This window comes from Rhynchophorus ferrugineus, unplaced genomic scaffold (assembly GCF_030347505.1).
Source record: "Rhynchophorus ferrugineus isolate W39M unplaced genomic scaffold, kcgeb_rfMv2 rfM102, whole genome shotgun sequence".
Lineage (NCBI taxonomy): Eukaryota > Metazoa > Arthropoda > Insecta > Coleoptera > Curculionidae > Rhynchophorus > Rhynchophorus ferrugineus.
This window is the reverse complement of record NW_027472680.1, coordinates 458,911-477,927: the sequence shown is the minus strand read 5'-3', so window position 1 is coordinate 477,927 and position 19,017 is coordinate 458,911. Positions and strand designations below refer to the sequence as shown.

Sequence of the window (19,017 nt, the reverse complement as noted above, 5' to 3'; positions counted from 1 at the left end):
AATATTGATATATAGGCCGATGTTTTGTAAATACTGTAAAAAGTATATTAATAAGTATATTAATATATAAAATTAAATATCCGTTTTCAAAGTATATTAATCGTTATGTTTCGATTATGTTTTACATTTTAGAAAGGTTTTTTTTCACAGATCATGTTAGAAATAAAGTCAGTATTTTAAATTGCGATTTAACATACACACAGGGCACGGCCCAAAAAAATATCGATATTATTTAAAGATTGTAAAATGTACATTAAAGTATCGAATTTTTTAATAAATATTTTATTTTAATTAGTGTAGAGAAGCTAATCTTTTAAGGTTAAGTACCAAATTTAATAGTTTATTTAAAGGTTTTATAATATTTATGGAATAATTTATGTAACTATCGATACATCGGAAGTTACAAACGATTTTCTTTCATCATCTCTAGTTTATTCTTTAATCTTCCATATATGTAATCAATAAGAAAACATAAAATATTTTGATAAAAGAATTTGATAAACAATGTTTGCTTCCTTGAAATATTTCAAAGTTTAAGTGCATTTATTCACGTATAAACGTTTATAATTTAACTATTAACAATTTATATTAGTGTATACTTTAAAATATCTTAAAAACACATAATACAGAAATTTAAACAATGGAGATATTAAGAGAGTAATGTATGACCAAAGAATTTAAAGATAATACTTAACCGATATTTTACAGTCCCAATGAAAAAGTTATTTGTCCTTACAATAACTCACATCACATAAGAGTATCAAGGATGGAATTACATTTGAAGAAATGCAAAGCTGCTAACAGCGGGAATATTGTACTAGTCCCTTGTGATTATAATACATGTCACCGTGTACCACCAGAAGAATTAAATGTAAGGTGTATTATTTATTAAAGAAAACCAATACAGTACTTTTTTTATACTAGTTACACCATAGTATCTGCCCGGATAAAAAGTGTATAGAATTGCAGCTAATAAAAGAAGGCAGTGAAGTTGAAAAGGTGGTAACACCTCTAGAACCTATTAAACTTGTACCAGTTGATGATAGTTGGGATAACGTTTTAGAGTGAGGGCCCAACTTATAATGCAGAGCGATATTGTCTCGAACATCAAGTATTAAGACGTTTAGACACAGAGTCTGCTTCAAAGAGACGGAATTTTCGGAATTCAGAAAGACAGAGAATAGGACAACTTACAGACACTGCCGTATCTAATAAATTATGTTATAAAAATGTGCTTAATGTATGTTTATTATCTATATATGATTTAATTATACAGTTGACAAATATTTTTAGAAATAAATAGTCTATTCCTTGTAAAACTTATTCCGTATTTTATTTTTTTATTGTTAACATATTCATTAATTTTTTTATTTTATTACCTCGATTATCTATCATTTGGTGTCTTGATATGCCAATAAATAGAAGCCTTGTTAAGTATCAAGGTCTGCTTGCTTAGGATTAAAAATTAAATGCTTAAAAATTAAATAAATGTGTATTATATTTTTTATGCGCCAAAAGTGATAAGCTATAAAATACATAGTAAGATATTAAACACTAAATGAATTCAAATTATTTTTTGTCTTTCCGCTCAAAGTAAGTTTATCAAAGAGGTTGGACATTAGGAGGTAACAAGTGTTCAATAGTTTTACACAATGAAAATATATATTCTATTCTCAGATCATGTTAGACATAAAGTCATTAATTTAAGATGCGATTCAGAACACAAATACATAGAGCAACTGGAAAGAACATCGATATCTAATACAAATATATAGTTATATTTAGGAAAGTAAAGAGGGCTTGCAAAAGGGGCATACCTATGTGGGGTACTCCAACGATAAGAACAACCAATGCACGTGACAACAAATTAGCTGATGATATGAAGGGTACCAAAAACTGGGGGCCATCACGAGCGACGTAGCCATGAACGTTTACTGCCAGGCTGCCAGCACAGGAGTAGCCAACCAATCGGTAGTCACCACAACAGACGTGGAAAGGTCTACATTACGGACGACAATATGATGACAGCCAGCCCTCCATCACATGGGATGCATGCAGTCTGACGAACAGAAAGTTTTTACGCCAGCAGTATAGAATAGTTCAAAAATTAGGAATAGAGTTATCATCGTTTGATCAAAATATATAGATAATATTTAAGTTAAGTTCATAGTACCACCGAACTCCTGTCCGAGCAAGACGTATATTATAAGGATCATAAAAAAAAGAAAACAGAAAAAGAATCATTGAATATACCAGACCATTAAGAGAATTTAAAATGGTGTCTGGCAGTCAGACCTCACCGAAGAAATAATCTGCAGGTCACCCCAAAAAGTAAAAAAATTGATTTCACAGAAGTTATAAAATACACAGTATGGAAAGTATAAAGAAAGTACACAGTATGAAATGGAACTATAAAGAAAAAATCATCAACAAGGTAAGAAATTTTAAAAGATCAAGTAGTTAAGAGTATGTCTCCATTATAGAAAAACCAGAATAACAACCACCATATTCCAAGAGCAGGTCGGAGTGAAGTTTTGCGAGGTCAGGGTGGCCGAATTTTAGACACAAATAATTGATTAGAGACGCCTATATGGTAAATGCGCTTTTAAGCACGATTGCATAAATAAGTATTTTGCTGCCTTGAAATATAAATATGTAAAACGCTACGGAGCAAGATCGAGTTATAGCCTCACGGGCAGGATGAAGATTCCGGCATCTTAATTAATTCTGTGATGTGGCCATAACCGACTTATTCATAAAGTATAAATACAGAGCGGCTCAGCTGAATTCAGTATTTTAATTGCCCAATTACCTTCACCAAATCGGTTCTAAAAAATATTATAATGGATGCATTAAAACAAGTCATTTTTCCAAAAAAATTTATTAATTAATTATAAAATCTATGACAAGAAATATAATAGTTTATTGATGAATTAACGTTTGAAATTTAAATACTAAAAACGTTGATAACATTAATTGAATTTTACGATTCATATGAATGCTATAAAAAGACAACTTAATAAACCTAACAAGTTCACGGTAAGATGGAATGTACTACCTTACTTCAGTTATCTGGTATCTTTATGGACTCATTCTTCTACCCACGCCCACCGCACCTCTATCGGGTGGACCTTAAAAATGGACAAAACTGTCCTCTCAAGTTCACCGAACAGCGAGTGATTCTTATAGCTGTATTTTACGCCTTATTCCAGACCAGGCTCTAGCATACATGTATACCCAAATATATATTAAATTGCTCATCCTTTTTAAATGCTACAGTTCGTCGGATTGCAGCCTTCAACCAAAGTACTGTCAACCCCTACTGTCCAATTCCCCAATTCTCCTATAATTCGCTTTCTCCAGCAAGTTTGGACTCCCTCAAGTTGTTATATTTGGGATTTAAAAAGCAGATGCAGTCTGCCGTCTACTCTCTGATGAGAACGTGGATCACGCCCTTTTTATTTGTACTATAGAAAAAAATGGATTGTCATTAACGACGCGTTTACATTTTGTCCAAGTATTGACTGAGATCTGGAAAACTTTCTTTATTTTATGTGTATCCTGAAAAACAACAAAATAAAATATTAGATATGTTAAAAAAGAATTTCGTATATTAGTACAGTACTAGCTTTTATAATAAATAAATAATCTGATAAATAATTATGTTTCCAGAAAAATTATAATATTAAAACGGAAAATTCAATAATAAAGCAGTTCGGTCAAATATTAGATACATAACTTATGGTATGGTTTTTGGTATATTTTTTAAACATATTAAACTGGAAGAAATATCTCCAAAAATTAAATTATAAATGCGAAACATTATAAATCATATTTTTCAACAAGCATGTTGACACATTGTGAAAACCAGCCAATTAAATCTATAGCAGAAATCAGGTAATTTTGGATATCTTTTAATAAAACATTTGTTAATATAATAATTTTGTTAACGATCGTTAATGTTTTATTAGTTCCGCTATTCCAAATGGCCAAAAAGTAAGAATTCTTTAGAATCGAAAGTAATATACCATTAATATAACATATCTTGCGAATGTTACAACACATATAGTTGGACATATAATAATTGGGTGGATGCGCCTATATACTGAATCGGCTTATATATTGTTGAATAATTAAATGTTAAGAGTAGTTGTTTTGTATATAAAATCGTAAAAACGCTACGGCGCATGCTCGTGATAAAACCACCCGGACAAGATGAAGATCCCTCACTCTTGATTCATTTCTGTGTTGTGGCTTTAATCGAGATGTTTTTAAAGTATAAATATGCATGGACTAAGTTGTATCCAGTACTTTAATTACTCAAATACCTACAACAAGTCGATTCTAGAGAATCATCTGAGAATGGATAGAAGGCCTAAATCAACCGGGATATAATAATGTAAACAATTCAAAATTGCTACTTATACAACGCTGTATCATCTGGTGCCGCTTTCTGAGATATGGAACGTATTTCTAAGATGGAGTGAAAATTTAATTGTATAAAAGATTTACCTGAATTTCACACTGACAAACAAGTTCAATGAGTCTGGGCTGGACGTCTGCCCAGACTATTGAACTTCTACTAAGATATTGACTAATAGGCAAGCATAAAGACAACATACGACGGGTTGTAGGAATGATCTAACCGCCACCACGATGGATTGCTTTGTTGCCCATTGGAATCCTGCAAATAGAATTAAGAATAAAACTCACTCCATTAAATATGATTTGAAAAAATAAATTAAGAGGGCGTTGCCATTTTTTTGCTTATTAATTGGTATGATCTATAAACCAAAAGCCAGTGGAAGATTCATCTAGACAAAAACAGGAACATAATTAGTAACGTTGTTCTTAGTGTACTAGATACCAGACAGCACATTTGCTTCAAAATTTTCAGACGCCTGCAACTTTTCGTTCAAAATTCTATATAGTGCGTGTTTTATTTGTTCTAGAGTACGGAAGAAATATTTTAAAATTAAACCAAAAGAACTGTACACTAACTCACCTAATATATATCATTCTCTAATTATATATCCGTCTAAATAATTTATGAGTATCCCACTAGCTGATTAGCATGTCGTTTCAATCCTTTTTAATCAATGTTATATTCACTGATGAGACTCCAAGCTTTTATATTGCAGAGCCTTATAAACTACATCTTATAGACTACATGTTGATAGAAATCCATACGGCATATATTTAAAAGCCTGGAACCTAAAATACTTGGGCCAATATCTGTTGTATTTGTTTGGCGACTTTGACAGGCACATCTGGTCAGATTCTTCGCTGACGGTTTAACGGTAAGATACAGTAGTATACCTTAACACGTAGTACAGTAAGACCCAGTAGGGTCGAATGATGATCCCCCTCCAAGGCTTCCAGACAAATTTCTAAGTGGAACTCTCCGGCACCGGCAATGATGTATTCGCCAGATTCTTCAATTACACATAGTACCATAGGATCGGACTTGGCCAAAGGTTTCAAACCTGAAGTCAAATGACACAGACAATGATAGTCACACAATAAAAGCGAATATTTCCGTACCTTCTACGGGTTTTTCTGAACGGGCCGGATTCTTCGGTTCCACAGCTACACGTACTACGGAAGATAAGCTGAACTTCTTGATATTCAAGTTCTGCTTGTTTGTGAATGTGGTGATGGTATCGGGCTTAACCAAAAATTGATCCACACCGAACAAACTGTAAATGTTTCCAGATGGGACATTTTCCATGACTTCTACATAACGACGCATCATGCGGATGGTTCTATGTATTGTCTGCTCGTTTAAATGCTCTTTCTTGATGCCACATATTTCAGTTTTAGGATAGGGGCCTTCATGCCTTTGGCTAATTTACCGGAAAATACAGGAAAAAAAGCGTGGAAACGACCTTTATGAGAAGTGGGTACCATCTTAGACACATACATCGTCAGAGGGCAGTTAGGATCACAGTTCGTAATACCTAAAAACAAAAAGGGAAGTATAGTAATTTGCATATGCTAAAAAAATAATAAAAAATTGGTAATTGTTGCTCAGTTTATACCAATCATTCACAGTGAATCAGCATAGAGTTGTAAACTACATATCGTTATGTACAAATAAAACCTAAAATTTCACGCGTTTTAAACATCTATACATGTGGACCCTCGTATAACATTTCCATTCTGTACTTCTAAGTAGTTACTGGGGATGGCCAGTGAACATCAATCATCTGAAGCAAAGTCTCACTAACAGGTAACCACGTCCGCTTAAATTGTTTTCCATCCTTATCCTTGTCTTCATATTTCAAGTTAGTGTGGAGAGAAGGGCTTCATAAAAAAATTGATTCAGACCGAACAAAGTGCAAATATTTCCAGATGGGACATCCTCCATGGCTTCTATGTAACGACCAATCATGAGGATGGCTCCCTGAATTGTCTTCCCGTGTAAATCCTCTTTCTTGAGGCCACATAGTTAGGTCCCAGGATAGGGCCCTTCATGCCGGTAGCTACTTTACCGGAAAAAACAGGACCAAAATCGAAGAAATAAACTTTATGAGAAGTAGGTACCATTTTAGACACATAATCATAGGACCGTTAGGATCACAGTTCTTAATACCTAAAAATAAAAAAAGCAAAATAAAGTCATTTGCAAATATTAAAAAAATAATAAAAAATTGGTAATTGTTATTTAGTTTATATCAATCATTCACAGTGAATCAGCCGGGAGTTGTAAACTACACATCATCATGTACATATAAATACCAAAATTTAACGCGTTTTAAAAACTCATATAGGTGACGCATACCAGAAGCGGCTTCATTATCATGTGTACCTTCGTATAACATTTCCATTCTGTATATCAGAGCAGTCACTGGGGATGGTAAATGAACGGCAATCATCTGAAGCAAAGTCCCACTAGCAGGTAACCATGTCCCACTAAATTGTTTTCCATCCTTATACTTGTTTTCACATCTCAAGATAATGCGCAGTGTGGAGAGAAAGGGTTCATTTTCTTCTTTACTAAAATAAAAATTTTAGTTACAATCAAGAACTACAAATATATAATGCATTCTCGATATAACAGCTTGTCACCATAGGATATAAAGATAGAGGTAACATGAAAGTGTTTAATACCTAGGCTTATAATTTTCTTCCAATGCACTGCCAAGAATATATTTATTTCCTAATAACTTCATAAAAGTGTTTTTGGTAAACTATATAGTGGCCTAATTGTGCCGGAAGAATTAATTTTTTTTTAATAATAAATCACATGTTTACTTGCAGCTTATAATCAGGTCAAAAATTTTGTAGATGGGATTCAAGATGTACATGCAAAACAATCTTTTGTTATCATTATCCTGTTTTTGGGTTGAAATATTTCTAACCCCATAGACTGTTTAACATCAGAAAATTTGGTAAAGTTATTCAGCATCCAACTGCAATTTCAAATGGGTATGGTCCATCTTGTTACACGAAGGGCACTATTGGGCAGGATTAAGTAACTTGAATTCACGCATGATCGATCCTCCCCCAAGGCCTCAGAGAGATTTCTAAGTGGAACTCTCTGGCACCGGCAATGATATTTTCGCTAGATTCTTCAATGACACATTGTACCATAAGGTCAGACTTAGCCAAACGTCTCAAACCTGAAGTCAAATGACACAGATCTTAGTGATAATCACACAATAAAAGCGAACATTTGCGTACCTTCTAAAAGTTTTGGTGAATCGGCCGGATTCTTGGTTTCCACAGATACACGTGAATTTCATAACATTCGAGAGTTACACCGAATTTCATAACATTCAACTTCTGCATGTTTGTGAATGTGGGGATGGTATCGGGCTTAACCAAAAATTGATCCACTCCGAACAACCTGTAAATGTTTCCAGATGGGACATCTTCAATAACTTCTACATAACGACCCATCATGAGGATGGCTCCCTGAATTATCTTCTCGTTTAAATCTTCTTTAATGTTGCCACATATTTAGCTCTTGGGATAGAGGCCTTGCTGCCGGTGGCTACTTTACCGGAAAAAACAGGACCAAAATCGTAGAAATAAACTTTATGAGAACTGGGCACCATTTAAGACACTTATCATAATAGGACCGTTAGGATTACAATTTTTAATACCTAGAAACAAAAACAAGCAAAGTATAGTCATTTGCAAATATTAAAAAAATAATAAAAAATTGGTAGTTGTTGATTAGTTTATACCAATCATTCACAGTGAATCAGCCTAGAGTTCTAAACTACACATCATCAAGTACAAATTAATACCAAAATTTAACGCGTTTTAAAAATCCATGCAGGTGACACATACCAAGAGCGGCTTCATCATCATGTGGACCTTCGTATAACATTTCCATTCACTATTTCAGAGCAGTTACTGGGGACGGAAAATGAACGGCAATCATCTGAAGCAAAGTCCCACCAGCAGGTAACCATGTCTGACTAAATTGTTTTCTATCATTATCCTTGTCTTCACATTTCAAGTTAAGGCGCAGTATGGAGAGAAGGGCTTCATTTTCTTCTTTACTAAAATAAAAATTTTAGTTACACCCAAGAACTACAAATATATAATGCATTCTCGATAAATTGTTATAGTGACCTAATTGTGCTGGAAGAATTAATTTTGTTTAAATAATTAAACACATGTTTACTTGTTGTTAATTATCAGGTCAAAAATTTTGTAGATGGGATTCAAGATATACATGCAAAACGATCTTTTGTTACCATTATCCTGTTTTTGGGTTAAAATATTTCTAAACCCATAGACTGTTTAACATTAGAAAGTTTGGTAAAGTTATTCAGGGTCCAACTGCAATTGCAAAAGAGTACGGGTTCATCTTGTTCATGAACAAGATTGGTTTAAAACGTTCGTCGATAGCCTGACGTAAGACAGTTTCCGTTTGTACACACACACCTGCAAATAATTTATTATTACAAAATTGTTTCTCAATTTATAGCGAATTAGCAGCATCAGTACCACCAAACATTAACGAATGTCGGCCTAGGGCAGATGGAGATAACATGACGATTAAATAATATATTGTAAAGACACTACAATATCCTTTTTTTGATGTTTCCTACTTTGATTCAGAAATTCTTAATAAGTTGTCTTTACCACGGAAATATATTTATATATGCATTATTTAAAATTTTAATTTTTGTTTAGTAAAATTAATACAAAGTGAAGTAACACCTAAAATACATACATAATTATTTAATTTATTATATAAATAATTATCTAGGAATTTACCTACCCGTAATACAATCTACTACAACAAGAGCACAATTAGTTACACGAAGGGTACTACTGGGTCGGATTAAGTAACTTGAATTCTAGCATGATCGATCCTCCTCCAATGCCTTCAGACAGATTTCTAAGTGGAGCTCTCTGGCACCGGCAATGATGTTCTCGCTAGATTCTTCACTGACACATTGTACCATAAGATCGGACTTAGACAAACATTTCAAACCTGAGGTCAAATGACACAGACCTTAGTGATAAACACACAATAAAAGCGAACATTTGCGTACCTTCCAAAGGTTTTGGTGAATCGGCCGGATTCTTGGGTTCCACAGCTACACGTACTACGATGACATTCAAGTTGCGTATGTTTGTGAATGTGGGGATGGGATCGGGAAAAATTGATCCACTCCGAACAGCCTGTAAATATTTCCAGATGGGACATCTTCAATAGCTTCTACATAACGACCCATCATGAGGATGGCTCCCTGAATTGTCTTCTCGTTTAAATCTTCTTAAATGATGCCACGTATTTAGCTCTTGGGATAGGGGCCTTGCTGCCGGTGGCTACTTTACCGGAAAAAACAGGACCAAAATCGTAGAAATAACCTTTATGGGAAGTGGGCACCATTTTAGACACATATCATCATAGGACCGTTAGGATTACAATTTTTAATACCTAAAAACAAACAAAGCTAAGTATAGTCATTCGCAAATATTAAAAAAATAATAAAAAATTGGTAATTGTTGTTTAGTTTATACCAATCATTCAAAGTGAATCAGCCTAGAGTTCTAAACTACACATCATCAAGTAAAAATTAATACCAAAGTTTAACGCGTTTTAAAAATCCATACAGGTGACACATACCAAGAGCGGCTTCATCATCTTGTGGACCTTCCTATAACATTTCCATTCTGTATTTCAGAGCAGTTACTGGGTATGGTAAGTGAACGGCAATCATCTGAAGCAAAGTCTCACCAACAGGTAACCATGTCCGCCTAAATTGTTTTCCATCCTTATCCTTGTTATCATATTTCAAGTTAGTGCACAGTGTGGAGAGAAGGCCTTCATATTCATCTTTCCTAAAATACAAATTTTACATTTTACAATCTACTACATCAAGAGCACCATCAGTTACACGAAGGGCACTACTGGGTCGGATTAAGTAACTTGAATTCTAGCATGATCCTCCTACAAGGCCTTCAGACAGATTTCTAAGTGGACCTCTCTGGCAACGGCAATGATGTTTTCGCTAGATTCTTCAATGATACATTGTACAATAAGATCAGACTTAGCCAAACGTCTCAAACCTGAAGTCAAATCACACAGACCTTAGTGATAATCACACAATAAAAGCGAATATTTGCGTACCTTCTACAGGTTTTAGTGAATCGGCCGGATTCTTGGGTTCCACAGCTACACCTTCTACGAGAGTTGCGCCGAATTTCATGGCATTCAAGTTCTGCATGTTTGTGAATGTGGAGATGGTATCGGGCTTAACCAAAAATTGATCCAGACCGAACAAAGTGCAAATATTTCCAGATGGGACATATTCCATGGCTTCTATATAATGACCAATCAAAAGGATGGCTCCCTGAATTGTCTTCTCGTTTAAATCCTCTTTCTTGAGGCCACATAGTTAGGTCCCAGGATGGGGGCCTTCATGGCGATGGCTACTTTACCGGAAAAAACAGGACCAAAATTGTAGAAATGTCGGCCTAGGGCGGTTGGAGATGATATCACGATTAATTAAAAGATTGTAAAGACACTACAATGTTTCCTACTTTAATTCGGTAGTTCTTAATAAATTGTCTTTACCACAGAAATATATTTAGATAAGCGTTATTGCATCTGCATTGAATTGCATTATGCATGTTTCTTTAGTAAAATTAATATACACTGAAGTTACACCAATATTACATACATAATTATTTTATTTATTATACAAATAATTATTTAGGAATTTACTTATAGGAAACACAATCTACTACAACAAGAGCATCATCAGTTACATGAAGGGCAGCAGTTACTTCAGAACGGAAATCTATGTGCCCAGAGGAACCAATCAAATTAATCAAAAAACTTTCTATTCGTTTTCGCGTTAATCAATATTATTTGTGAAAAAATCCCTATCTTCGAGCTCAAAATACATAAATATGGCGCTAAAAATAGATTAGTTAGTATTTTTGTTAAAACAAATACCCAGCTTTATTTTAAAGAGATAAAGCTTCAGAATGACTAATCAAAATTATCCCACATGTTCAGTCGTTTGTAAATTTCGTCGTTCAATATTTCAAAATACTACATGTTCTTATTCTACATATTCGTAATAAATCTGTCTTGTTCATTTTTTCTGGTGTCTGTAAAATGTATTTCTCTAACTTTGGCACCAGCAATAATACCAGTTTTTGATACTAAGGAGTCTGTTAAATATGATTTTCCGTTATCTACGTAAGCTATGACGGATATATTACGGATGTTTCGTTTTTAGACCATCATGGCACAAATTTCATCTGCTGTAAAATTCACCTCTATGAAAAATAAATGTTAAGAATTTGTAATGTTTAGAAACATAAAAATTATTTCTGTAATAACAGAAGAAAGCTAAAAAATAAGCTCAGTTATATTCTTAGATGGGCCTTCGATATAGATTGGCGTACATAAAAAATATAGTACAAGAAACAGTTAGCGGACTATTATTTGGGGACATAATCATACAGATACCATAGTTACAACAGGTAAAAAAGACACATACTAAAAAATAGGCTAAATGTATGAATAGTAAATTTAAAATGAACAAGGGAAAAAAACAAATATTAAACGAAATAGAGAGGTTTAAATGTTTAATTTTAAATAACTATAAACACTATCAATTAATGTTATTTAAAACAACTTTTAAACTATATACAAATAATATATTCAATTCATTATTATTAAACGGCACAATAAAAATTAAAACGAATATGATTCGTTAAATCAAAATTTTATTAAATATTAATGTGTTTAAACATGATTACAATACTATAACTAGGATTATAAGTATTCTGCAACAAAATATTTAGAGAAAGTTCTCAAACATAAACTAAAATATAGAAATTTGAAAATAACATCAATTTTAATTATTGTTGAAGAATAAATATTTGATTTTCAGTTATTATCTGGCTTCATCCAGAGCATATCGGATAATGGCCATGTTAATTTTGTGTCAACAACCCCTTCAACGAAGGGTAACAAATCATCAACTTTAATCATTCGACACAAGTCATATTTTCCAAATTTGATTTTAAGTTTCTGAAGTTTGAATAGCAATTTAAAATAGGCCATTTCCCAATTAGTGCACACTATAATTTTGTCTTCCAAAAAGGAAAAATCTCCTTCAAAGTAAAACAAAGGCGTGTAACTTTCATTGTCTCTCACTATAAATGGTATGTGATACTTAGCAGTTATCTGTAAAAAGCCGCATATCTCTTTAGGAAATTGTTCGTACATATGTTTTATAAGATTGTACAAAACATATTCACAAAATTTTAAAAAACAATACAATCTTAAAAATTCAAACAACTGCAATTTGTATTCACGGCCCTCTCGAAAACTGCTTCCAAAAGAATCACCATGTGCAATGTTAATCATATTGAACAGATCTACTTCCACTTTACTCATAACACTACACTGCATATAAAATAAGTTATACACTTCAACTGAGAATCTCTTCATTCTTGAGAGCACTTTGTCGTTTAATATTCTGACACTAACATAAATATCATCAACGATAATATAAGGAATATTAGATGATTCGACGTTAATCCATCCGTAGGTATAAGTAACAGGCGTTGGCACCTCTTCTTGCACTTGCGTAGTAGTACCAGAAGGTAAATCTCTAACGTTTCCTAGAGATGGTTCGTTAGATACCATCTCCAATATTAGTATTTGTTCTAAATTGTTACCTCCTGTATTAGATGACATTATAACTGTTTTCGAAATCACAAATTGTGTGAAAAACCCGGCAAGATGCAAGTAATTAACTTGACGATTAAAACAATGTCAAAATGGCCGAGTACTTGATACCAACCGTCTTTGTAAATAGATGGTATGTATACTGTTGGAATTAAATATGTTTGAAATAAGCATATATAATTAATTTTATATAATATACAACAATTATATAATCCGTAAAGATTAAATATTTATAACTTTTTTTAACTTATATATTTATAATATTAATTATTTTTTAGTTGGCCAACCTGTAATTCTAATGTCATTCATTACCAATGTCCAGAATCAATTTATAGGTTAAGGTTTACACCATAACTAATATTCTAGAGATGTTGAATAGTACTACTTCGTTTACAACAAAATGGTTTATTGGTAAAGCGAGTAAAGTGGACATGTTACACAGTAAAACCCGAAACCGCTTAGTTGATGACACTGATCAACTAAGCCGGATATCTTCTAAGGAAAAAATTAATATTTGAAAGTAGATTACTTCGATATAATCGAAGTTCGTCTATAGGAATCCAGTTGTTAAGTATTCGTTTTATTTTTATTGATTTGATTGTTGATTTTTTCACTATTTCTAAATCAAACATTTATATATACCTGATAATATAAGTATCAAAATGATACAAATATCAAAATTCTTTCTTCTCTTCCAGTTTTCTTTTCAGGTTTTCGATTTAGTATTATGTAAAGGTTGTTACTAACAAAGATGCTTTTTGCATGGTTTTAGTAGATGTTCGTAGAGACCAAGCTCATTTTCCTTTGCCAATGCTTGCTTGATGCAAGAACTTGGATGTTTATTTTCCGTGTGGAAACATTAATCAATGTTACTCGTTTATCTGTTTTATTAACCATTGTACATTAACTGAAGTTAATCAATTGATCTGTGAACACTGTACGCCCCATTATATTTTATATTTATTATTTTTTACAATGAGATCTGGTGTATTTAAGAATTTCAGCTTTCCAGCGAGTTTTTGTGGTTAATATTAGCCATAGCATGATACATTTATCATCGTCAATCATCTCAAACTGAATGTCTTCCAAGAATGGATTTTGCCTAATATATTAAAAATATTGAAACGTACTATTAATTCTATTTTATATTATTTTAACTATTTTGTTTACAAATTTATTGGTTAAGCGGTTAAAGTAATAGTAAACCTGTATGGATCTTAAGACATGAAAATTTGTGAATTTTTAGTAATGCCACCAATTAAACTCCGTGAAACCGATAGATGTTAATATATCATAGCAGATTAATCCGCTTGCATTACAATACTTGGTCGAGGCTACTCCGTCTATGCATATATTATTCTCGCTTTTTTAAAAATACATTTTAAAGTCTCCTTTTACAAACTATGGGTTTATCTGGACTGGTACTACAGTTTGGCGTGGGCATCAAACCACGGTCCTCAGCATTAAGCGTACCGACTGGCGAATGACCAACTTTAGAAATCATCCCAGAAGACATCCGGTCTTACCCAGCCTAGTTACTGGCGTGACTGGGATTATTATCCTTGTTGTTTTCTTGATTTTACACTCTTGCCTAGGACAATCACGTTTTTTAAACAATCAAAAACATAAATTTACGACCATGCTCCAAGATAGTTTTTGTTTGTTGTCGCGACTCTAAGCCATATACTAAAATTGTAATGACACAGAGATCAGCGTATACAGAAAACACGATTTCGGTGAAGATTTCCGATCAACTTACATCCCTACCCAAATAACGATGGATTAAAACGCAATGAGAGCGTTAACATGTCCGTTATAGGCCCTTCGAGTTCCTTAATTTTCAGCACCCCAAAACACATAATAATTTTTACTGCTGACAGGTTTGCCGTTTGGAGATAGCTTCGATAGCTATTGAAAGAAGGGCCTGGTGAATAGCTATTCTGCACGGATTTCTATACTACGCTGAACGCAATTCAAGCATATTCATGTGATCATCCATTAATAATTGACGCTCATACTTAATGATCCTGCCAAGTTATGCCTAACCCACTTACGCTAAGTCGTTATAAATGCACATATTCCCATTTTCTGAAGGGATACCCCCTCCTCGGTGTGCTCGCTATGGCTCTCCAACCTGAGTATACCACAGTTTGACCACATCGAAAACCGAACTTAACTTCCCTTCACTGTTTATCACTTGTTCACTTCGGAAAACATATCTAATCTCCTTAGATTGCTTGAAATCCTTAATTTACTTGATATCATATATGAACATGATATCATGAAAGATATAAAACCATGAACATTGAAAAATATGAATATTTTTTCGGCAGCATAGCCTTCTTCATTCCTTCAGAAACCTTCATTTGTAAATTTATCAATAGAAAGAAGGCTAAAATTCTTTAGCTAGAAAGGTTAGAAATGTTATTAGGTGTTACGAGCAGTTTAACACGTATTACTTGATTTATATATATTGTTCTAATAAGGAAATAGAAATGTTATAGTATTAAATAATTTTTTATTTGGAACATAATACTGACGAAACATTATAGAAAAGTTTGAAAAGCACTAGTTAAGAATCACTATTGGGTCCAGTATGACTGTATCATTTCCCATCACATCATAATACAAATTGTCCAATTTTTGTTACCTTATATGATGAATAAATGAATTGATATAAAAATAATTGAAAAATTGGGTGTAATTAGTATGTAAAAATATATATGAGTTGAAATGAAATAACAAAAATAACATCTAATTTGGATTTTTTTAGTTCTTCTGTCATATAACCGATATTTATAATCGTTCATCTAGCATCAATGATTAATGAATTTCAGTCTAGGTAAGATTTACCTCGGATACAAGTGTAAAAGTACATGTCCCAATTCAAAGCACCCATATCAAAATCAAATAGTTCCCGGTCGCTCTTTCTCATTTCTTTCCATATCGTTTTCACGTTGTTGTTCTCAAACTTCCACTCTTTTGTAGCATAGTAACTTAACATATCTACAATTTGATTTATCTTCTTGTAATTCTTTCTGACTCTACAATACAATATAGGCATTTTTAAATAATGTTTTACATATTTTTCAGATATTTTTGGGTTTATATTGGGTTGACAAGAAAATATTTTACATATCTATGTACATAGTACGTACAACACTGAACGTCTCTTTTTTATTAACTAGTGTTTATCTGTTCCCCACTCCGAACCACGGTCCTAGAGATGATTCCAGAATAAATCCGGTTTTACCCAGCTTGGTTACTGGCGTGACTAATCGTAGTCACAGATTTTCTTTTTCGGATTATAAACAATCAAGAACATAAATTTACCCAGCAAGATTCGAAACGGCTACTATCGCAACAGTAAGAGGGCCTTCCTGTCGCCCTTGACCACTGTGCCAACCAAGCCGGCCCTTTAGATTTTGTTTAAGGCGTGAAGGATTCGCAATCCAGATATACATAGCCCGATATCTCTGAAGACAAAAATCTTCTCACATTGAAGTTTTTGTAGGACAATTAAATGCTGAGGTCAAATTGTTAAAATTTTGGACGTTGCAAATCAACCCAGAAAAAACCTAGGCCAATTTATTCCACAGAAAATCCTATATCCTCTCACCTGTAGAAAAAGCAAATTGTCTCCAATAATTATGGTTCTGCTCTAAAAGATATACTCCTTTATTTAGACGGGTTAAAGTAGTCCAAGTACATCGGTCATGAAGGGATGAACAAATTTAGAAAGAGGGGAGAAAAAAATTTGAGCGCGTCATATACAGAATTACTCAAATGCATTACCACAAAGGTTCAAAAGGAATTTTTCACTCATCCCTTTTCAAAAAATTCACCGCAGTACAATCGCAAAATTCCTATACCAAGTCCTTATCATCACCAAACAGGGGTTCCACATCAACAAGGACTTTAATCAGCTGACCAAACAGAAACTCCAAGACCCCAAGAAAAGGATAGTTCATTAAGTAAATTAAAGGTTCCTAAGATCTGGAAAAGGGAAGGGAAAATAGAAAATGCACAAACGTTTGTCTATAATATCTAGGTTAATTATTCTATGTTAATTATCCGTACAAATTCGTTCAGTTTGCTTTTTAAAGACTAACCATATCGTATGAGAAGCCGTAGAAATATTGCAGGCAACTGCTTCTATGGTATAGTTATTAGAGTCTTCAGATCACACGTGGAGATCGCGTGTTCGATTCCCGATGGGAACAACGACTTTTCGTGGTTGATCTAGTTTGGTTAATGCATTTGTCAAATCAGTTAGGTTAGGTACCGGCCTGAAGCATTTCTTATTTTCAATCATTGTTCCTTTATTCCTATATTTCTTCAAACAAGCTGCAACTTTACTTGGCCTACCCTATGTAATACTTAATATAATAACTGCATATTTATTGAGCAAATATCTAACACCAAAAAGAGAATAATATAATGTTTTTAACAAGAAAATTAAACCGACTTCAAAAAATAAATAAGGAACACACACAAGGTTTTTGTTTATTTTTACTTTGTTATTACAACGATTATTATGTACATATTTCAAATATGCTTTTTGCAATGATTGAGTACAAACCGATGACTTTATAATAATGACAGCCCAGAAAGAAAGCAGGACGGTACTTTGAAATTGCTTAAAATTCTTTTCTTTCGTGATTTAAATTAACTTTTCTTATATTCTCAGAATTTTTCAATGATACTGAATACAGTGCATCAAAATAGGTCGTGGTGGTAAATGAATCAAGTGAAATTTTCCATAATCACTAAGAGATGGACCGTAAGAAAATATAGATCGGCATTGTTGACCAATTACATAGAGGGCACCTAATGACTCATTCGCTAAATGAGGCGGACGTGGTAACGGGTCCGAACGATGGGAATGCTTTTTGTTTGGGAGATGTACACTTTTTGGATACAAAGGACGACGCCTTGACCGGAAATCATATAGTTTCTTAGAGTCTCTCAAAGAGTATCTTGCTGACGTAGTTGATATACGATTGTCATTGTAATCACCGTTGCAACCCCTAGTATATTATCAAGATAGTGACCATTAAAATGTTTGTTGAATATTTGTATTTTATTTACCAAGAAATAAAAGTATTAATTAACATTATAGGCAAGTTAACTCGGAGATTACTTATAGCAAACCCAAGAATAAGTCTATTACATTCTTTCCCTGTACTATTATATATAGCTTGACATTCAAATAGTAACAATGTACCGGAATTTGATAGATTGACTTGCCTTAATAATTATAATGTTATCACTTACCCCTAATATGTCGATTTTTGACAAACAAATTTTGACATCATAGTTGACGGCACAGCTTGTGCACTAGAAGCATCAGATAAGGAAGTTTACCACGCCATAAAGCATTTTTACGCTAATTCTGTTATTTCTAGCTTCTGTTCTGATTAGACGACAAGCAATGTTCCTACACAGTCTGATTTTACCATTTTTGACGGTGATGGTATATCGGCTACTTTATCACTGTCACCACATATGTTAATAGAGTAATTCTTATTTAACTGACTATTACAACTTCAGCACAAATGTTATAGTCTTTGAAATGTGCTTTATTTTCTAAACACACACACTTGACCGGATAAATAGAAGGCCTTTATTCGACCACAACACTAGTTTATTGGTCCGACAGGTAAGAAAGACAAGGCAATATGTTTCAATTAACGAACTAACGGAGATTGTTCTGGAAGCTACCGGATACAAATACAATTATGCTCTCCAAACTATTATGTTAAATATGAGGGCAGGAAGTTTCGTAGGTGGGTGTTTTGGTAATATTTTGCGAATATACTCATAGAGAA

The 19,017-nt window shown here is 33.3% G+C and overlaps 3 protein-coding genes, 2 long non-coding RNA genes and 3 pseudogenes across 11 annotated transcripts in view; 2 read left to right on the top strand and 6 right to left on the bottom strand.

The window, feature by feature from the left end:
* The first annotated feature begins 506 nt into the window (after positions 1-506).
* Positions 507-1,203, top strand: LOC143205913 (uncharacterized). The gene is made up of 3 exons (XM_076418935.1): positions 507-657; positions 709-871; positions 925-1,203. Exons 1-3 carry the CDS (start codon positions 641-643, stop codon positions 1,066-1,068), a joined length of 324 nt encoding a protein of 107 aa, XP_076275050.1. The 5' UTR covers positions 507-640; the 3' UTR covers positions 1,069-1,203.
* A 2,101-nt stretch (positions 1,204-3,304) lies between these two features.
* On the bottom strand, positions 3,305-5,146 carry LOC143205937 (uncharacterized). Its single transcript, XR_013008003.1, has 3 exons — positions 5,006-5,146; positions 4,513-4,684; positions 3,305-3,561 (listed from the first exon to the last, which is right to left on the bottom strand). It is a non-coding gene; the product is annotated as an uncharacterized LOC143205937 (long non-coding RNA).
* LOC143205916 (translation elongation factor 2-like) lies at positions 5,006-6,173 on the bottom strand (annotated as a pseudogene). Its single transcript, XR_013007988.1, has 3 exons — positions 6,042-6,173; positions 5,545-5,960; positions 5,006-5,486 (listed from the first exon to the last, which is right to left on the bottom strand). The product of XR_013007988.1 is annotated as a translation elongation factor 2-like (transcript).
* Positions 6,174-6,302: 129 nt separating this feature from the next.
* LOC143205930 (eukaryotic translation elongation factor 2-like) lies at positions 6,303-7,452 on the bottom strand. 3 transcript variants are annotated; one of them, XM_076418941.1, is made up of 4 exons: positions 7,258-7,452; positions 6,812-6,999; positions 6,547-6,595; positions 6,303-6,488 (listed from the first exon to the last, which is right to left on the bottom strand). In XM_076418941.1, the coding sequence occupies exons 1-4, from the start codon at positions 7,308-7,310 to the stop codon at positions 6,452-6,454; spliced, it is 327 nt and encodes a 108-aa protein (XP_076275056.1). In that variant the 5' UTR covers positions 7,311-7,452; the 3' UTR covers positions 6,303-6,451. The 3 variants fall into 3 exon arrangements, with proteins under 3 accessions (XP_076275056.1, XP_076275057.1, XP_076275055.1); XM_076418942.1 differs by having other exon boundaries at positions 6,303-6,485; XM_076418940.1 differs by having other exon boundaries at positions 6,345-6,595.
* On the top strand, positions 6,572-6,999 carry LOC143205945 (uncharacterized). Its single transcript, XR_013008007.1, has 2 exons — positions 6,572-6,708; positions 6,885-6,999. It is a non-coding gene; the product is annotated as an uncharacterized LOC143205945 (long non-coding RNA).
* Positions 7,357-8,780, bottom strand: LOC143205915 (eukaryotic translation elongation factor 2-like; annotated as a pseudogene). Its single transcript, XR_013007987.1, has 4 exons — positions 8,642-8,780; positions 8,302-8,516; positions 7,687-8,111; positions 7,357-7,625 (listed from the first exon to the last, which is right to left on the bottom strand). The product of XR_013007987.1 is annotated as a eukaryotic translation elongation factor 2-like (transcript).
* A 264-nt stretch (positions 8,781-9,044) lies between these two features.
* On the bottom strand, positions 9,045-10,416 carry LOC143205960 (translation elongation factor 2-like; annotated as a pseudogene). Its single transcript, XR_013008018.1, has 5 exons — positions 10,385-10,416; positions 10,100-10,314; positions 9,522-9,910; positions 9,245-9,460; positions 9,045-9,183 (listed from the first exon to the last, which is right to left on the bottom strand). The product of XR_013008018.1 is annotated as a translation elongation factor 2-like (transcript).
* LOC143205932 (eukaryotic translation elongation factor 2-like) overlaps positions 10,260-19,017 on the bottom strand; it is a 52,016-nt gene continuing 43,258 nt past the window's right edge. The window contains exons 2-4 of one of the 2 annotated variants that reach the window (XR_013007998.1): positions 10,604-10,908; positions 10,373-10,542; positions 10,260-10,314 (exon numbers count right to left, since the gene is read on the bottom strand). Coding sequence is in view for 1 of the 2 variants with exons in the window: in XM_076418945.1 (XP_076275060.1) it covers positions 10,424-10,542; positions 10,604-10,790 (306 nt within the window). In the remaining variant the exon portion in view is untranslated. The other variant, XM_076418945.1, reaches the window with a different exon arrangement.